General features: G+C 53.1%; 2 protein-coding genes and 1 long non-coding RNA gene across 5 annotated transcripts in view; 2 read left to right on the forward strand and 1 right to left on the reverse strand.

Moving 5' to 3' along the window:
- The window catches only part of LOC307221429, a 295540-nt gene that overhangs the window by 152282 nt on the left and 124706 nt on the right, over positions 1 to 18552 (forward strand). Inside the window, exon 2 of the long non-coding RNA XR_013841403.1 lies at positions 9383 to 9567. This is a non-coding gene — a long non-coding RNA (uncharacterized lncRNA). The remainder of the gene's footprint in view (positions 1 to 9382; positions 9568 to 18552) is intronic.
- LOC307221221 (suppressor of cytokine signaling 5-like) lies at positions 2911 to 9137 on the forward strand. Of its 2 annotated transcripts, none has more exons than XM_079985602.1 (3): positions 2911 to 3186; positions 3980 to 4074; positions 6504 to 9137. In XM_079985602.1, exons 2-3 carry the CDS (start codon positions 4039 to 4041, stop codon positions 7836 to 7838), a joined length of 1371 nt encoding a protein of 456 aa, XP_079841728.1. In that variant the 5' UTR covers positions 2911 to 3186; positions 3980 to 4038; the 3' UTR covers positions 7839 to 9137. The 2 variants fall into 2 exon arrangements, with proteins under 2 accessions (XP_079841728.1, XP_079841729.1); XM_079985603.1 differs by lacking the exon at positions 2911 to 3186 and adding an exon at positions 3217 to 3494.
- Positions 14786 to 18552, reverse strand: part of SAMD4B (sterile alpha motif domain containing 4B) — a 37603-nt gene continuing 33836 nt past the window's right edge. For both annotated transcript variants that reach the window (XM_079985448.1, XM_079985447.1), the window contains exons 12-13: positions 18469 to 18552; positions 14786 to 17677 (exon numbers count right to left, since the gene is read on the reverse strand). In XM_079985448.1, coding sequence (XP_079841574.1) covers positions 17649 to 17677; positions 18469 to 18552 — 113 coding nt within the window. In that variant the 3' untranslated portion in view covers positions 14786 to 17648. The remainder of the gene's footprint in view (positions 17678 to 18468) is intronic.

Below are 18552 nucleotides of genomic sequence, written 5' to 3' on the forward strand. Positions count from 1 at the left end.
TCAGGCTGCGTCCTGCGGCGACCCAGATGTAACGGAACTGGTTACCGTATTTTTCGCTCTATAACACGCACCTGACCATAACACACACATCGTTTGTAGAGGAGGAAAACAAGGGAAAAAACATTCTGAATGAAACAGTGGATGTATCATTTTTGTGCTTCATGCTGTGGCCACAGACATGTGATCTGATGGTGAATTTGGGGTGACCCAATGCAAAGATCCTGAGGATCCATGTAGATCCATGCTTTTTAACCACATTTTAAGTGGGGAGGGAAGGAAAAACACAGAACGGACAAGGAGCACGAGAGGGGTGTGCAGAGAAGCAGCTGGCTAAGAATGCAGGAGAGGGGTATAACGGGAGGGAGGAAAGGAAGGCAAAAGTTTTCCCTCATCTACCCACCCAAGCCATCCAGCTCTCTCGCTCTCTCTCTCGCTCTCTCTCTCTCCCTCCTGCATGTTTTCAACAGCACGGAGCACAGAGACGACACTCTGCTTTCCCCTCTGCTTGCCTGGAGGGGAGGGGCTTTCCCTGCTCTTTGTTCCGTTTGAGCAAACACAGCAAGGAAATAGAGGTGGGTGGGCAGTAAGACCCTGAGGCAGAATGCAGGAAAGCAGCCGCTTCCTCTTTTCAGGTTTCCCTTCTCCGAGACGCGCGATTTGATTTTTGCCTGATTTTTTTTGCCTCCACTTGCGCCATTTGGCTCCAGGGACCACACATTCGCTCAATAACACGCACAGACATTTCCCCTTCCTTTTTAGGAGAAAAAATCTGCGTGTTATAGAAGGAAAAATACGGTATTTCCGGGTTTCACCGCATGCGCAGAAGCGGCAGATCATGACCCGTGCACGTGCAGATGCGCGCTGCGTTCTGTTCAGGTTGCAAACGGGCCTCCGGAATGGATCCCGTTCGCAACCAGAGGTACCACACTATTTCGGAAAATATTTGCCTTCCGCTCTTTCGTAAAAATTAATCAAATCGGGATACAGCAATAAAACCATCCTCTAAAGTAGGCATCCCCCAGCCTGCGGCCCTCCAGATGTGTTGGGACTACAACTCTCATGATCCCTAGCTAGCAGGACCAGTGGTCAGGGATGATGGGAATTGTAGTCCCAAAACATCTGGAGGGCCGAAGGTTGGGGATGCCTGTTCTAAAGTCATAAAAAGTTAAATGCAGACCATCAGAAAACCATTGTGGAAGGTTGTTGTCCTGAATTGCCTGCATAGGAATAGAAAGGAATTCAGCCGGTGTTTTAACAGTTGGCACAGAAGGCACCTGCCGAATCTCCGGTGGCAGAGAGTTCCACAGGACTGGGCCAACAGCACCAAAGCGTTTCTTGTTGTCAAGTGACTCTTGCAAACTTGGGGAATGCAAACAACACTCCTGTGGATCTCGGTGATCGAGATGGGATCTATAAGGGTTTGGGCAATCCCTGAGGCACCCTGGACCTAGGTTGTTCAGGGCTTTGTAAACTTGGATGAAGGAGGGGAGGGTTGCTTGTCAAGCTTGCCCGATGGCACCGATCAGAGAGGGAGAACTGGTAAGACTCGCGGACAGCATTCAAGATGCTTCGGGCAGGATTGGAGAACCCAGAACAAAACTTGTGTCTTCAGCAGAAATCGGTGTGAAGTTCTGCATTTGGGCCGGAAGAGTCAGGTTAGCAAGTGTCTTGGTAGCAGCACTTGTGGAAATGATCTAGGGCAGGGGTTCTCAAAGGGTGAGGCAGGAGAGGATGGCAATGGGGCAGGAAGATTCAAGGATAATCAAGGAAACATTTAAGCATTTCCATGTTACGTGGTATAAAAATACATATTTTTTTCCTTTGCAGAATATAGATACCTTTTCATCTTGAAAGCAAGAGCAGGAAGTGATACTGAGGACAACCCTAGATGAGTTTTCCAATGTAACCAAAATCTGGTGCAAATTTTTATTCTGAAAGTTTGGCCCAGAGGGGGGGAAAAATTGAGAACCACTGATCTAGAGTTTGTTTTTAGTAGAGCACAATCTGAACAGGAGGAAGCAGTGTAATGCAACTAATTTCTCCGCTCTGTATTGCATATTTTGCAAATAGCTGGAGATGTTTTGGGAACAGCTGAAGAATATTCAGAACCTGGCATTTTGGGGAAGACTTTCGGGAAGGGGCTAGGAAAACCAGATAGTGTTCTGGCTCTATCCAGGTTCAAGTCAATATGGCTGTGTTCCTTTGACGGCGGAGGCATTCCTAGCTTTTAAGAAATCTGGTTGATTCACCTGTTTACACCTTCCGTCTGCGTGGAAGGAGTCCTGACGCTGCAGCCTGGTCATTTCAAGAGCTGCTTGTCCCCCGCAGCAGGGCAACGCTGGAGTTCAAGGCATCTCTCTCAATTTTTCCCCACTGACGATTTTGCCCGTCTTCTTTGCAAACCGCTTTGAGGGCTTTTGAATACTATGAAATAAAAGTAAAAAATAAATCCCGCACGGGCGTGGTCTCATTTCCAGTTTTATCCTCTCCCATCCTCTTTGAGTCTCTGCCCCGCTCTGCCATCGCAAAGAACCCCAAGGCCATGGCGCGTCGGCCTTTTGCGCTTGGTGGAAAGAAAAGGTGGCGCGCGTTAGGAAGGAAGGAAGGAATTTAAAAAGGTGGTGGGTGGGGAGCAAACTGGGGATCGGGTCCCCCCCCCTCGGACGGGCACGCGCCTTGGAGAGCGCCCTCGCCCCGCCCAGGCAGCCCAGAAGGACCCAGGAGTCCGGGCTGGCGGGGGACCCTTTTGGAACGCAGAGCGGCTGGACCAATTCTTGCGCCATCATCTTGGAAAGGCAGTCAGAGAAAGCGGGTCCAGCCGCTCTGCGTTCCGAAAGGGTCCCCCGCCAGCCCGGACTCCTGGGTCCTTCTGAGCTGCCTGGGCGGGGCGAGGGCGCTCTCCAAGGCGCGTGCCCGCCCGAGGTTTCTCCTGCGTCTCCTCCGGCGGCAGGTGGCGGCGCTGCGCCAGGAAGGCAGGCGGCGCGCTCTCGCTGCCTTCGCGTCTCTCGTCGCTTCCCGGACGCCACCCAGGAAGCGGTCTCGATCGGGGCAGGGCGAGCGCGCCTGGACGCGCGGGGCTTCCGGGGAGCCGGAGATCCAGCGGCCTGGGGAGGCGGAGAGGTCCCGGGGCTCGCCGTGCGCCTCCCGAATCTCGGAGAGGAAGGAGACCTCCGGGGTCGGCGGCCGGTAAGGGGCGCGCAGCAGAGCGCACGGTGCGCTTGGGCGCCTTGGAGAGGCCTGGGAGGTGGATGGAGGCGCGGGGGTTCCCTTTTGGGTGCTCTGAGCATGTGCAGAGTGCCTCCCACGGGCGAGGCCCTTGGGTGGATGGAGCCACAGTGAGGCGGAGATGAGGAATGCGGGGTGTGAGCAGGAAGGTGCGCCGGGTTTCGGGGTGCGCCTCTGGGGCGCCCTGCGTCAAGCCTCGCTGCTGCATTTGAAACCCCGATCCCAGGCGGAGAGGGTCCGGCACTCTGCACACGCCCAGAGGCCCACAGGTGAGCTGCTTCCCCCAGCCTCACTTAGGTACCCTAAAGAAAGGAGTTCTGCGGCATGGAGGTTGAAGTTTCGGGTTAGGACCTCGGAGGAACCAGGGTTCAAAGCTCCTACTTGGCCCTGAAGCTCCCTGGAAGATTTTTGAGTGCCAGTCGCCGCCTCACAAGCTCACAGGGTCTTTGCGGGGATAAAATGAGTGGGAGAACCGCGTTTGCTGCCTTGCGGTCCTTGGAAGAAAAGGTGTCAAATTATTGTTTTTCTCCTCTTCTGATATCTAAGGCAGCACCTGAGTTCGTTTATCCTCTCCTGTTATTTGCCTTTCCTAGCAGACCTAGAAAGCAACCACGTGTGAAGGCAAAAGGGGGAGAAAATGTAAGCAGTGTGGCAGAAAGGTGGTCTATAAATGGATTATTGAGGAGCTGGGGACACTTCCACCTGTTGCTGTCTCTTTGTTCCCAATCAGTGGTCTTCTCTCTGTCCTGCTCAGGTGCTCCGTGTGAGGAAGGAGAGAGACGCTTCGCCCCCCTTCCAACACCTGGTTAATGGATGAGCCGAGCAGGGCAAGAAACCCCATTTGCAACCGTAAGCTCACCCCAAGTTGGGATGGTCTGATGGGGAGTAAGGGGCTGCGATGGGCAGCAGAGGGATTTCGTCTCTTTGTTGCATTTATACCCTACCTTTTCCTCTGAGGTATCATACGTGGTTGTCCCCTTCCTTCATTTAATTCCACGATGACGACCCTGTGAGGTAGGTGAGGTTGAGAAGCAGCGGCCCCAAAGTCACACCCAGTGAGTTTCATGGCTCTCCCCTCGTCCGATACTATAAAGGTAAAGCTAAAGGGACCCCTGACCATTAGGTCCAGTTGCGGACGACTCTGGGGTTGCGACGCTCATCTCGCTTTACTGGCCAAGGGAGCCGGCGTCCAGCTTCCGGGTCATGTGGCCAGCATGACTAAGCCGCTTCTGGCAAACCAGTGCCGTTTACCTTCCCGCCAGAGCGGTACCTATTTATCTACTTGCACTTTGACGTGCTTTCGAACCGCTAGGTGGGCAGGAGCAGGGACCGAGCAACCGGAGCTCACCCTGTCACGGGGATTCGAACCACCGACCTTCTGATCGGCAAGTCCCAGGCTCTGTGGTTTAACCCACAGCGCCACCTGCATCCCGTCCGATACTCTAGTTCCATCAAAATAAATAAATTGTCCAGTAGCACCTTAGAGACCAACTAAGTTTGTTCTGGGTATAAGCTTTCATGTGCACGCACACTTCTTCAGATACTCTTGCCCAGGCATAGGCAAACTCTGGCCCTCCAGACGTTGCGAGACTACAATTCTCATCATCCTTGTCCTGTTAGTTAGGGGTGATGGGAATTGTAGTTCCAAAACATCTGGAGGGCCGGAGTTTGCCTATGCCTGCTCTAGCCCCGTGTTTCTCAAACGTGGGTCCCCATCTGGTCTTGGACTACAACTCCCATCATCCCTCGCTGGCAGGACCAGCGGTTGGGGATGATGGGCGTTTTAGTCCAACATCATTTGAATACCCACACCCACTACGCAATGCTGATTCTTTGGAGCAGGGAGCTGGCTGAAATAAGCTTGAGCCGGAGAAGTTGGCGAAGGGGGAACGAAATGTGGGGCAGAAGAGAGAGATACAGGTGAGCTTGTGGTTTGCAGGTGTGAAGGGAATCTGGACTCCAGCTGTGGGCTAAGGCAGCAACACCAGCCTCCTTTCAGTTGGCTGGCATGCTAGCTTTGGGTCCTGATGGGACCTGGACTCCCAGTGTTGTAACAAGAGCCCTGCAGGATGGAGCCTGTGGCTCATTTAGTCTAGCATCATGTTTTCACAGTGGCAGTGCAGGATTAAACCCTGTGGACCAGAGATTTATAGAAGATTGGAAGAAGTATATGAACTATCTGAAGAGCAATTGCAACCAACAAATTATGCTAGTAGGACTGCACTAGAAGTTTTATAAGGAGGAATATACAAAGTGTTACCAAGTAGAAAAAGATAGAGATATTGGTTATGAGTTTTAAATGTAATGGGGAAAGCAAGAAATGCATACTAAGAGATTAGATTGGAAAATTTTCAGACAGGACTGATGGAAGTAAAAAAATTGAATGGCCTTCTCTGTGGTGGTCCCTAAGCGGTGGGACTCCCTCCCCACAGAGATGCACCTGACGCCTTCATTGCACAGCTTCCAGAGGATGCTGAAAGCACAACTTTATACCCTGGCTTTTCCACCCTCAAATTGGTTGACTGTGTCTTAAATCGTTCAAAACGCAGTTTTTAATGACCTTATGGTGGAGGTCAATCAATCAAATCTATCCATCAACAGGGGTCCTAGCTGACTTAATGTGGCACCAATGACCTGATGACTTCTCCAGCGTCCGAAATTCCCCAGGCGCGTATCGCTGCTGGCACAGGTTCACTTACAACTACGTGGCGGTTTCTCCACAATTACCAAACCTCTGCCTTAGTCCAGAGTTAATGCCATTTCCAGTTCCACTGTGTGTTTCTCCTTCTTTATTGGGAGATGTGAACTGTTGTGAGAGTGAGCGACAGTCGAGCAATGCGGTTGAGAGCACAACATCACAGAATCGTAGTGTCGGAAGGTATCTTGGGAGTCATCTAGTCCAACCCGCTGGCGAATAGACATTTGTGGTGTTGTGGCAACTGTAACCTAGGTTTAAGGTTAGAGGGAACCAGGCAGAGGGCCTTCTCAGTGGTGGCACCTGCCTTGTGGAACGCCCTCTCACCAGATGTCAAAGAGAAGAACAACTACCAGACTTTTAGAAGACATCTGAAGGCAGCCCTGTCTAGGAAAGCTTTTAATGTTTGATGCATTATGGTATTTTAATATTTTGTTGGAAGCCGCCCAGAGTGGCTGGGGAAGCCCGGCCAGATGGGCAGGATATTAATAATATATTATTATTATTATTATTATTATTATTATTAGTTGCCTAGCTTATATTACCTGAGTTTCTAACACGGGCTCTTTCTTCCCTTGCCCAGGTCCCCCTTCCCACGCCGCCGCTGCCACCATGTGCTTCCCTCGGCGCATCCATGTCCACCTCTCTGTGCGCCTGCAAGATGCTCCTTCCCTCTAGCTCCTCTCCCCGTGGGGCCATGTCACAGGAGGGTGGCGCCCGGCCGAAAGCCAAGCAAGATGTGGCTCCTGGCGCCCGTCCCGCCAGCCGCTGGAGAGCCCGAGCGAGCCGATCCCTGGAGAGGCAGAGCCTTTCGCCGCCGGAAGCAGAAGCAGATGGAGGAGGCTCTTCTGGGTCGCCAGAGCCCGTCAGCAAAGCGATGGGCCGCTCCTTGCGCCAGAAGCTGCAGGCAGCAGTGGGGCAGTGCTTCCCTCTCAAGAGCGCCTCTCGCTCGCCGGACCTCTCCGCGCAGCGCAAAATCCACCTGCGGGAGCTGATGCTCGACACCTGCCCCTTCCCTCCCGGCTCGGAGCTTGCGCGTACCTGGAACCTCATCAAGCAGCACACGGCGCCCGTCTCTGAGCAAGAGGCCCTGGCGGCGCCACCGCCGCGCTCCGACGACGAGGACGACCGCCTGCGGGAGCGGCGGCGCATCAGCATCGAGCAAGGCGTCGAGCCGCCCCCGGACGCCCTGATCCACACCTTTGAGGTGACGGCACAGGTCAACAACCCCCTCTACAAGCTGGGGCCCAAGCTGGCGCATGGCATGAGCGAGCTGGCCGGCGCCGGGTGGGCGGCACTGGCGGCGGCGGACGAGGAGGACGAGGAGGAGGAAGAGGAGGTGGCCGCGGGCTCCTCTTCCTGCGCCGTGGGGCTGCCGCCCGACGTGCGCATCCACACCCAGATCGACTACATCCACTGCTTGGTTCCCGACTTGCTCCAGCTGACGCAGCTGCCCTGCTACTGGGGCGTGATGGACCGCTACGAAGCGGAGGCTCTGCTGGACGGGAAGCCCGAGGGGACGTTCCTGCTGCGCGACTCGGCGCAGGAGGACTACCTGTTCTCAGTGAGCTTCCGCCGCTACGGCCGCTCCCTGCACGCCCGCATCGAGCAGTGGAACCACAACTTCAGCTTCGACGTGCACGACCCCAGCGTCTTCCATGCGCCCACCGTGACCGGGCTCCTGGAGCACTACAAGGACCCCAGCGTGTGCATGTTCTTCGAGCCGCTGCTCTCCATCCCGGTCAACCGGACCTTCCCCTTTGGGCTGCAACACCTCTGCCGCGCCGTCGTCACCTGCTGTACCACCTACGACGGCATCGGCCGCCTGCCCATCCCCAGCACCCTCAAGGCGTATCTCAAGGAGTACCACTACAAACAGAGGGTGCGTGTCCGGAGGCTTGACGCCTGGTGGAGCTGACCGGGGAGTCCGTGGCTCCCATTTCCAGCTGGTTAGCTCTCTCTCTCTCTCTCCCACCACTGCCCGTTTGACTCTGATACTTCTGCCCCTGGCGGACGTTTTAATCCATCCTGCTCCAGGGTTGCGAGAGTAGGCGCTTTCCTCCACAAACCGGGTTTCGTTCCCGCGGCCAAATTGCGTGCCTCGCTCTCGAGAGATCTGGGAACCTTCGGGGAGGACATCTCTTGTATCTGCAGAAGAGTGGAGAAGCCGGACTTGGGTGGCGCTGCTGCCAGCACCTTGGAAGCAGCCTTATAGAGTCTACACTGACTGGCAGCCGTGGCTGGCCGGGGACGCTCTGAGCTGGACATAAAGGTGCTGCTTGGGATCGAACCTTCTGCAGGCAAAGCAGGTGTTCTGCAGCTGGAGGACCCCTGCCTCCCCCCGCCGGCCTGTTCTGGCCCAAGCACCCACCCTGCCCCCAGTTTGGGTCAGTCCCTTTGCCGTTTCCTACTCCACCAAGTGTTTGTGTGTCTGTCAAGTGCATTAACCGGGTTCTTGGTGCGACCTTTGCCTTTCGAGAAACTTCCAGCCACACGCAGAGTGCCCTCACCTCCTCTTTCCCCGGGAAGCTGCGGTTCCTGCATCGCTGCGGGCTGGGCTAGAGGACCCTCGGGTGTCCCTTCCGGATCTACGGTTCTGTGACCCAGTTGTCTTACACACACTCTTCTTCCCAAGCTCACACCACTGCCGAATGGGAACCGGGTGGGGTGGGGTGGGTTTGAGTCAGCGACCGACCGTTGTGGGTGGCAGGAGATAAATAAAAAAAGCACAAAACTTGAAACACGAGTTGCTTCTTCCAAGACAGGCTTTCGAACAAATTCCACGCAGGACGGGAATGGACCGAGACTCTTTTATTTGGCAAGAATCCTCCTCTTGACTTGTCTTTAATCCATCCCCACAAGCCCGAATCCTGGGCTGCTGCTTTTGCCCCCAATGCAAGGGGGGCAGAGGGGTTGAGGAATTTGGAGGCGCTGCTCTCAGGTCTTCTTTGCAGGGCCAAGGCAGCAGCTTTTGGCAAATCCAGCCAATTTGCCACTGGACGTTTCCTCCTGCCAATGTGGATCAGCTGAGTGGCAATGCTTTTAGAAGAATGGACTGCCCAGGTGGTATTTTTTGGGTGGAGGGGCAGGTTGAGTGAAATCTAGGTCTTGCACTCCCCTCTACTGCCGGAAAAGGACTGCTGCTACTGTCTGTCTATCTGACTGTGTGTGTGTGTGTGTGTGTGTGTGTCTTATTAAACAGCTTTTTTTGTCTACACCTGCTTGCAATTGACTCTTCCCTAGCATCGCTTCCTGGGAATGGTGTAGGGAGGGAGATGCGGGTGGCTCAGATCCCTGGATCTTGAGGAGGCATATGCACTCAGAAAACACAGAGCCGGTGCTTGTTAATGCACAATGTAAGAAGCTGCCGGGATCAGGTCAACGGCCCATCCAACCTCTCTTTAAAATCAGAACCAGTGAAGGCAGAGAAGGTCCTGTGTGAGTGTCTGGAGGCGGTTGGAGGATGGATGGCGGCTAACAGATTGAGGTTGAATCCTGACAAGACAGAAGTACTGTTCTTGGGGGACAGGAGGCAGGCAGGTGTGGGGGACTCTCTGGTCCGTCAGGGGCAACTGTGCCCCTGAAGGACCAGGTGTGCAGCCTGGGAGTCATTCTGGACTCACAGCTGTCCATGGAGGCACAGGTCCGTTCTGTGTCCTGGGCAGCGGTTTATCAGCTCCATCTGGTACGCAGGATGAGACCCTCCCTGCCTGCGGAATGTCTTGCCAGAGTGGTGCATGCTCTGGTTATCTCCCGCTTGGACTACTGCAATGAGCTCTACATGGGGCTACAATTAATCCAGAACGCAATTAATCCAGAACGCAGCAGCTAGACTGGTGACTGGGAGCAGCCGCCGAGACCACATAACACCCGTCATTGGCTCCCAGTACGTTTCCAAGCACAATTCAAAGTGTTGGTGCTGACCCTGAAAGCCCTAAACGGCCTCAGTCCAGTATACCTGAAGGAGCGTCTCCACCCCCATCGTTCTGCCCGGACACTGAGGTCCAGCACTGAGGGCCTTCTGGCAGTTCCCTCGCTGCAAGAAGCCAAGCTACAGGGAACTAGGCAGAGGGCCTTCTCGGGGGTGGCACCCTCCCTGTGGAACACCCTCCTATCAGATGTCAAAGAGATAACTACCTGACGTTTAGAAGAAATCTGAAGCCCTGTTTAGGGAAGTTTTTAATGTGTGACATTTTAATGTATTTTTAATCTTTGTTGAAAGCTGCCCAGAGTGGCTGGCGAGACCCAGCCAGATGGGCGGGGTACAAATAATGAAATTATTATTATTATGCAGTCTGGCACCCTGTCCCCACGGCGGGCGACCAGATGCTGCTGCTGGGAAACCTGCAAGCAGAATCTGAGCACAAGGGCGACTCTCCCCTCCTGTGGTTTCTAGCGACTGGTACTCAGAAGCATTGCCACCTCAGACTGCGTAGGCAGGGCAGAGCTATGCTGGCTAGCAGCCCCTGATGGCCCTCTCCATGAATTTGTCCAATTCTCATTTAAAGTCGTTCCGGTTGGTCCCTATCACTGTGGGAGGGAGTTCCATAGACTGTGCCAAAGCTGGGACACAGCATCTTGCAGGGAAAAGGCACTTGAAATGGAGTCTTGGTTGACCACAAACTTGACATGAGCCAACAGTGTGACGCGGCAACTAAAAAAGCCAATGCAATTCTGGGCTGCATCAATAGGAGTATAGCATCTAGATGAAGGGAAGTAATAGTGACACTGTATTCTGCTCTGGTCAGACCTCACCTGGAGTACTGTGTCCAGTTCTGGGCACCACAGTTCAAGAAGGACACTGACAAACTGGAACGTGTCCAGAGGAGGGCAACCAAAATGGTCAAAGGCCTGGAAACGATGCCTTATGAGGAACGGCTAAGGGAGCTGGGCAGGTTTAGCCTGGAGAAGAGGAGGTTAAGGGGTGATATGATAGCCATGTTCAAATATAGAAAAGGATGTCACATAGAGGAGGGAGAAAGGTTGTTTTCTGCTGCTCCAGAGAAGCGGACACGGAGCAATGGTTCCAAACTACAAGAAAGAAGATTCCACCTAAACATTAGGAAGAACTTCCTGACAGTAAGAGCTGTTCGACAGTGGAATTTGCTGCCAAGGAGTGTGGTGGAGTCTCCTTCTTTGGAGGTCTTTAAGCAGAGGCTTGACAACCATATGTCAGGAGTGCTCTGATGGTGTTTCCTGCTTGGCAGGGGGTTGGACTCGATGGCCCTTGTGGTTTCTTCCAACTCTATGATTCTATGGTTTTGTCCAATTCTCATTTAAAGTCATTCCGGTTGGTCCCTATCACTGTGGGAGGGAGTTCCATAGACTGTGCCAAAGCTGGGACACAGCATCTTGCAGGGAAAAGGCACTCGAAATGGATGCTGGAACCAACACACACCCTGCTCTGCAGCTGTTTTAGACCCAAAGAGACCAGCTGCAGTCCTAAACATCTGGGTGGGGGGGCAGCGACTGCCAAAGGGACATGGAAGGGAATTGGTTGAGGGGCTTACAAAGGGGTGCTGGGGTGGAGAACAGGGGAGCATGCCAGACGGCACAGTGGCTGCCTTTGGAGCAATGGCAGGAGATGGAGAGCAGGCTTGGTGCGCAGAGTTTGGCGCATGGGCTCTTGCGCTTTACACTGAGTCAGAGCATTGGCCAGGTCAGTGCCGCCTACGCTGATTGGCAGTAGGATTTCAAGCCGGGAGTCTCTTGTCGACTCTTAATGGGAGGCGCTGTCGTGGACTGAATCCTTCTGCAAGCTGGTCCGATGCTCCAGCGCTGAGCTGTGCCCCTCCTGCCCCATGCATCTGTGCCAGGCTATGAAAATACCTCGCCGGGCAAGCAAGCGTTTGAGGGCACCGTGAAGTCGCAGGGGGAGGATGAGAAGAGATGGGTTACCGTGGGGCTCTGAAGCTGCACCCGGTCCGGAGGAAGCCCAGAAGCTGCCAGGCTCACGGCTGTCACAGGTGAATCAAAGGCGCACCCAAGAACCCTTTGCCCCTGAGTGTTGAGGGCGAGCCTGGAGAAGGCTGAGCGCGGATGGGAGCGCCACCTCCAAACATCTGAAGGTTTGCCACATGCAGCAAAGTTAGGATAGAATCAGGGTTGGGAGGGACCACGAGGGTCATCCAGGTAAAAAGGTAAAGGTACCCCTGCTCATACAGGCCAGTCTTGACAGACTCTGGGGTTGTGCGCTCATCTCACTCTATAGGCCGGGAGCCAGCGCTGTCCGCAGACACTTCCGGGTCACGTGGCCAGCGTGACATCGCTGCTATGGCGAGCCAGTGCAGCGCACGGAACGCCGTTTACCTTCCCGCTAGTAAGCGGTCCCTATTTATCTACTTGCACCCGGAGGTGCTTTCGAACTGCTAGGTTGGCAGGCGCTGGGACCGAGCAGCGGGAGCGCACCCCGCCGCAGGGATTCGAACCGCCGACCAAGCGATCGGCAAGTCCTAGGCGCTGAGGTTTTACCCACAGCGCCACCCGCGTCCCGCGGTCATCCAGTCCAACCCCTGCAATGCAGGAATCTGGGACTTGAACCCACAACCCAGAGATTACGATTCTCATGCTCTACTGACAGAGCTGTTTGATTCTCTTCTTCAGAGGGGAGGACCTAAACCAGTGGATTCAAGTGGCAAGGGAGATTCCGAATTCTGAATTCATTTTTAGAATGAATTGATTTTAGAATGTACTGTATTTTTCACTCTCTAAGACGCACCAGGCCATGACGCACCTAGTTTTTGGAGGAAAACAAGAAAAAAAAAATATTCTGACTCTCAGAAGCCAGAACAGCAAAAGCGATCACTACGCAGCGAAAGCAGCAATCCCTTGTGCTGTTCTGGCTTCTGGGATAGCTGCACAGCCTGCATTCGCTCCATAAGACGCACACACATTTCCCCTTACTTTTTAGGAGGGAAAAAGTGAGTCATAGAGGAAAAAAATACGGTATTTCAATTAACTGATTGTGATTTTACGTAAACTGTTACTTTTACTGTTGTTAGCTGCTCTGAGCCCGGCTTCGGCTGGGGAGGGCAGGATATAAATAAAATGTTATTTTATTATTAACAGTGGAGCGCACTTCTTGGAAGGTGAACTGTCCTCCATTGGAGGTTTTCAAGGCAGAGACTGAATTATTTGATTCCGGCATTGCAGCGGGTGCACTGGATGACTCTAGGGGCCCCTTCGATCTCTGCAATTCTGTGACTGGTGTTTTGTTCCTGATCCCACCAAGATACCTGCTGGGTTTGAGGACGCTTCGCCCCTCCACCTCCAACAACCGAACGCGAAGGTTCATTTCAACAGCATTTGCTGCTCAAACCAAAAGAAATTCTGGAGGAAAAGCCAAGAATCCATTTGACTGGGTTTTGCCCTCTTGTGAGGAGACACGGCTGTCAAGAACCAAGGGGGGGAAACCCAGACAGTTCACTCAGGTCCGTCTTCCTTCTAGAGCAGCAGTTCTCAACCTGGGGGTCCCCAGAGGTTGTTGGACTACAACTCCCATCATCCCTGAGCTCTGGCCTTCCTAGCTAGGGGTGATGGGAGTTGTAGTCCAACATCTGGGGACCCACAGGTTGAGACCCTCTGTCTAGAGCATGGGTAGGCAACCTAAGGCCCGGGGGCCGGATCCAGCCCAATTGCCTTCTAAATCCGGCCCACAGATGGTCTGGGAATCAATGTGTTTTTACATGAGTAGAATGTGTGCTTTTATTGAAAATGCACCTCTGGGTTATTTGTGGGGCATAGGAATTCGTTCATTACTATTATTTTTTCAAAATATAGACCGGCCCCTCACACGGTCTGAGGGACAGTGGACCGGCCCCCTGCTGGAAAAGTTTGCTGACCCCTGTTCTAGAGGGTGCGCAACCCAGCAGGAATATCTCCCAATTTACAGGGGGTTGGAAGTCCTATCCAATCCTACAATTCCCACGAGGTCCTTTGACTATGAACGAATAGGAGTTGTGCGGATCAGGGCCGCAAGCCTTCAAGTGCCACTGTATTCTGCTCTGGTCAGACCTCACCTGGAGTACTGTGTCCAGTTCTGGGCACCACAGTTCAAGAAGGACACTGACAAACTGGAACGTGTCCAGAGGAGGGCAACCAAAATGGTCAAAGGCCTGGAAACGATGCCTTATGAGGAACGGCTAAGGGAGCTGGGCATGTTTAGCCTGGAGAAGAGGAGGTTAAGGGGTGATATGATAGCCATGTTCAAATATATAAAAGGATGTCACATAGAGGAGGGAGAAAGGTTGTTTTCTGCTGCTCCAGAGAAGCGGACACGGAGCAATGGTTCCAAACTACAAGAAAGAAGATTCCACCTAAACATTAGGAAGAACTTCCTGACAGTAAGAGCTGTTTGACAGTGGAATTTGCTGCCAAGGAGTGTGGTGGAGTCTCCTTCTTTGGAGGTCTTTAAGCAGAGGCTTGACAACCATATGTCAGGAGTGCTCTGATGGTGTTTCCTGCTTGGCAGGGGGTTGGACTCGACGGCCCTTGGGGTCTCTTCCAACTCTATGATTCTATGATTCTAAGAGAGTTGCCTTTGGTCGTAAGTTCTCCCAAGGGGTCTTTAAGGAGGAAGGTGTGTTTGCCTGCGTAGCCCAGCAACCCCCTACCCCGGCCTCTTCCATGGGTGCAAAATGGTGCTTGGGTCCCCCCCCCCCCCCTTTTGACATGAACTCAACTGCAATGGTTTTAACCCTTCACCCCCCGGTCGGTGAAAAAGGCTCTGATAGTCCAGCTACACATAAGAAGAAATTCAGGTGCCCACACCCCCCTCCCTATGTCGACCTGTCAACCCGCCGCCCTCCCCACAAAAAAAAACCCAAACCAAAATAAAAATAAAAAACCCAAACGTTTTAAAAGAAATTAATACAAAATAAGCACAGCTTTATCATAGAGGTTAATAAAAAAAGGGCTAATACTTAAATTCTGTATGCCTTTTACAAAGCAAAAAACTGGAAGAAGGGAAAAAAGCGGTAAAGGACTCCAACAAAGCAATCTAAAGTCAGAATTTGGATTTTTTTTTTGTAAAACATTTTGTGGTGTTTTTTTTTTTTAAATAACGTATTCATGGTTACCAGCCATAGTCATAACAAAAGTTATTCATAATAAAATGTATCTAAAATAACATTTCTATCTGAAACAGGAACCTTGTCTCTCTAATTTTTTTGTGTTTTTTTTAAAGAAATAGTTCTCTCAGGTCTGCTCTTCTGGGTTTTTCTGTATGCTACTGTTCGGTATACATTTTTTTGGGGGGGGGGTAGGGAGGGAAAGGCCTTTTTCCCCCAATATTTAAAACAGGTCTTGGAGGGCGAGAGAGGGGAGAGGAAGAGGAAAACGATGGAAAGGTCCTCTGTACCTAAGAGCCTGCCAAGGTCAGCTTTTGGAGAACGGAGAAAGGGGTTGGGGGTTTTTTGCCCATCATGCGAGAAACAGTGGCTTTGGGGGAGAAAGGCACACTCACACACCCAACTCGCATGCACACGCACAAACAAAGTCGGGGCGCAAGGGAAACTAGCAAGGCGACCCTCCCGCAGACCCCCCCCCATCTGACAAGCTGCCTTGGCCATCCTGCACCTTGAAAGAGCCCCCCCCAGCGCCAAGCGTGGATGGGGGTCTTGAAAACGCTTAGGATGTCTGTTTCACCCTCCGCCTGCACAGAAAGGCCTCCCATTAGTCGTTTTCTTATTTTAAAAAAAGAACAGCCAGCGTCTCAGCCCCTCTGAAGGTGGCAAAAATCACCCCCCCCCCGTTCCGCAGCTGTTTCGATGCAGAACGCTGACCCCAAAGGGCTGGTGGCGGGAGGTTTGGAAGTCCGGAGGGTCCCGACGCAGCCGTTTGCCCCCCTGTAGTGTTTTGTGTAAATGCCAGCGCAGAGAAACTGTCTACCCGCCTGGCGTTCAAAAGGAGAAGCCTTCTGGTCCCGTTGGCATTCCTGCCCAGGTCTTTCTGCTCCCCAACCCTGCTGGAGGGGGTGGCAGTGGGGATCCTTCAGATCCCTCAGCCGCCAATTGCCTCCCGGGTCAGCGGGGGTGAGGATCTCGGCTTGGCCCCTTCAAATTCATCAGCACCGTGAACCCAACCGCCTGCACCCAGGAGTGCCGCCAGTCACTCGTAAGCACCAGAAAACCGCCGCAGAACTTGGGGCGGTGGTCCCCCCCCCCAGTGGTCAGGGACCCACCATGGCTTTTGCTGTGACCCACTCAATCTTTCCACCCCGCCCCCCACATAAACCCGTCTCAGGGAAGACAGACAAGACCACTGTGCACCCCCAAATGTTAGGAAAATGAACGGCCGAGCTTCCGAGACCCGCCAACAGAACTGCTCCTCCTCTTCCACCAGCCTTCGGATGTTCCCCCCCGCCTTGCAATTATGGGAAGGAGAAGAGTAAATTCACCTTGCGCCGGACACAAGGAACCCATAGCAGCTGAACCCAGAAAAGAACTTTGATCCTAAACCACAAAACTTCCGGCTGACCCCCCAAACCCATTTGAACTGCTTCAACGAAACTAGGTCTGGCTCCCCAACCAACGGCCTGCACACCCGAGAGGCGGCCACGGACGAAGGAGTCCAAAACCCCAGCGCCCAAAGGGCCACGGCACTCTCAATCTAGGGGTGGTGTTGGGGCAGCACAGACGTCTCTTCTCAACTGCCACCTGCTACTCTCCTGCCCAGTTCCCCAAAGACCGTCTTCTCCAACCAAGTGCGCCCCCTCGACCCGTTTCGGACGACAACTCGCATCGGGTCGGGAGAGGGCACTTGGGTCCGGGGAAGGCCGCTCTAAGAGGTAGCATATGGACATCGTTTCAATTATATATCTATATATATATTTATATGTATGTATGTATAAAAAGAACCAGGGGCAAGCCTGCAAAGCTGAGCACTCCGGTGTGGGGCTGCGCCGCCCCCCGCCCTTCTCCACCTGCTCTTGGGAAAGGGGTGGGGGGAGTATTAGAGGCACTTAAAAAAACTGTGTCAGTCACCTGCAGCACCAATGCCTTCCTTCCCTCCCCACTAAGACTCTTCCTCCTCCTCCTCCTCCTCCTCTTCCTCCTCCAATGCCAGGTACGGAAAGCTGTCAGCTGGGTTAGCTCAGACGGAAACCAGCTCGCTCAGGTAACCCCACGATGCCCCTCTCGTGTCCTGGCCGCTGATGGGGCAGGCATCAAAAACATCCCAAATCCAGGTAGCAGAAGAGGACCAGTCTCATCACCTTGGCTGGTCTGTTTCAAGAGGAGGAGAGGAAGGAGGAGGAGGAGGAAGAAGGAGAGGCGGTCGGAGGGGGGCGAGGGAGATGAGGGAAAGAAAAAACGAGAAAAACCCCAAAGGGAAAGGGGGCGACATGACCCAAATTCAGCCTCCTCCGCCCTCCTGCCAGTTAAACTTCTAGGAGCCTCCTGCCCACCTGCTCCCTTGTGCACGTCGACGTATTAAAAACCAATAGCTGAAGTTATAATAATAATAAAAAGGAGGGGAAAAAAATATTAGAACACAGTAAGACGGTGAGATTGTAGTGACAGCTTTTTCTCCCCCTCTGTCTCCCTTCCGGCGGCTGGGAACTGCTGGAGGTGGTTTTGTGGGGGAAGGGGTTCGCCCCCCCCCACAGCAAACACACCCCTGGGAGATGAGGGGCTTATAACAAAAAACAAAAACAAGGGGTGGGGAAGGGGGAAAAAAAATAAACAGCCACCCTAAAGTTTCTCAGGAACATCAGCAGATGCAGCTTCTTTCAAATGGTGGAAGTCTTGTCGGTGCCATCTGCAGAGAGAGAGAGAGAGAAAGAGAGCGCAGAATTATAGCAGGTAGAGGAATAGATGGGAAAGTACGTTGGTTCCCAGTTTCTGAGCACAATTCAAAGTGTAGGTGCTGACCTAGAAAGCCGTAAACGGCCTCAAATGCCCAGTATACCTGAAGGAGCGTCTCCACCCCCATCGTTCTGCCCGGACACTGAGATCCAGCTCCAAGGACCTTCTGGTGGTTCCCTTGCTGCAAGAAGTGAAATTACAGGGAACCAGGCAGAGGGCCTTCTTGGTGGTGGCGCCGTCCCTGTGCAACGCCCTCCCATCAGATGTCAAGGAAATAAACAACGATCTGACTTTTAGAAGACATCTGGAGGGAGCCCTGTTTTGGGAAGATTTTTAATGTTTGAGGTTCTATTGTGCTTTTTTTTTTTTGCAATGCAACAAGCTTTATTAATAGATTTTATTGTGCTTTTAGTATTTCTAAAATATTTTAATATTAACTGTCTCAAACTATGTAAAAGGAAAGGTGGGAATCTGGATGTAATAAAAACAGGAGCTGGTGTGGTGCAGCGGTTAGAGTATTGGATCAGAGCCTGGGAGACCAGCGTTCGAATCCCGCCCCCCTTGGCCATGAAGCCCCCCCCCCCCGGTGACCTTAGGGGGGCTAGTCACTGCCTCTCAGCCTAGCCTTCCACGCAGGGTTGTTGTGGGGACTGAATGAGGCGTAAGCCGCCTTGAAGTCGCTGGAGAAAAAGGTGGGCTAGAAATGCAGTGAATAAATGAATGAAAGTAAAAGAAGCCCCTCACCGCCCAGTGCGTGCTCCGTCATGCTGAGACACAGGGATTCCAGCGTAGGGTTGATCTCCAGGTCTGTTCCAGGGAGCTGGCAAT

Source organism: Podarcis cretensis (genome assembly GCF_951804945.1).
Source record: "Podarcis cretensis genome assembly, chromosome: 8".
NCBI lineage: Eukaryota > Metazoa > Chordata > Lepidosauria > Squamata > Lacertidae > Podarcis > Podarcis cretensis.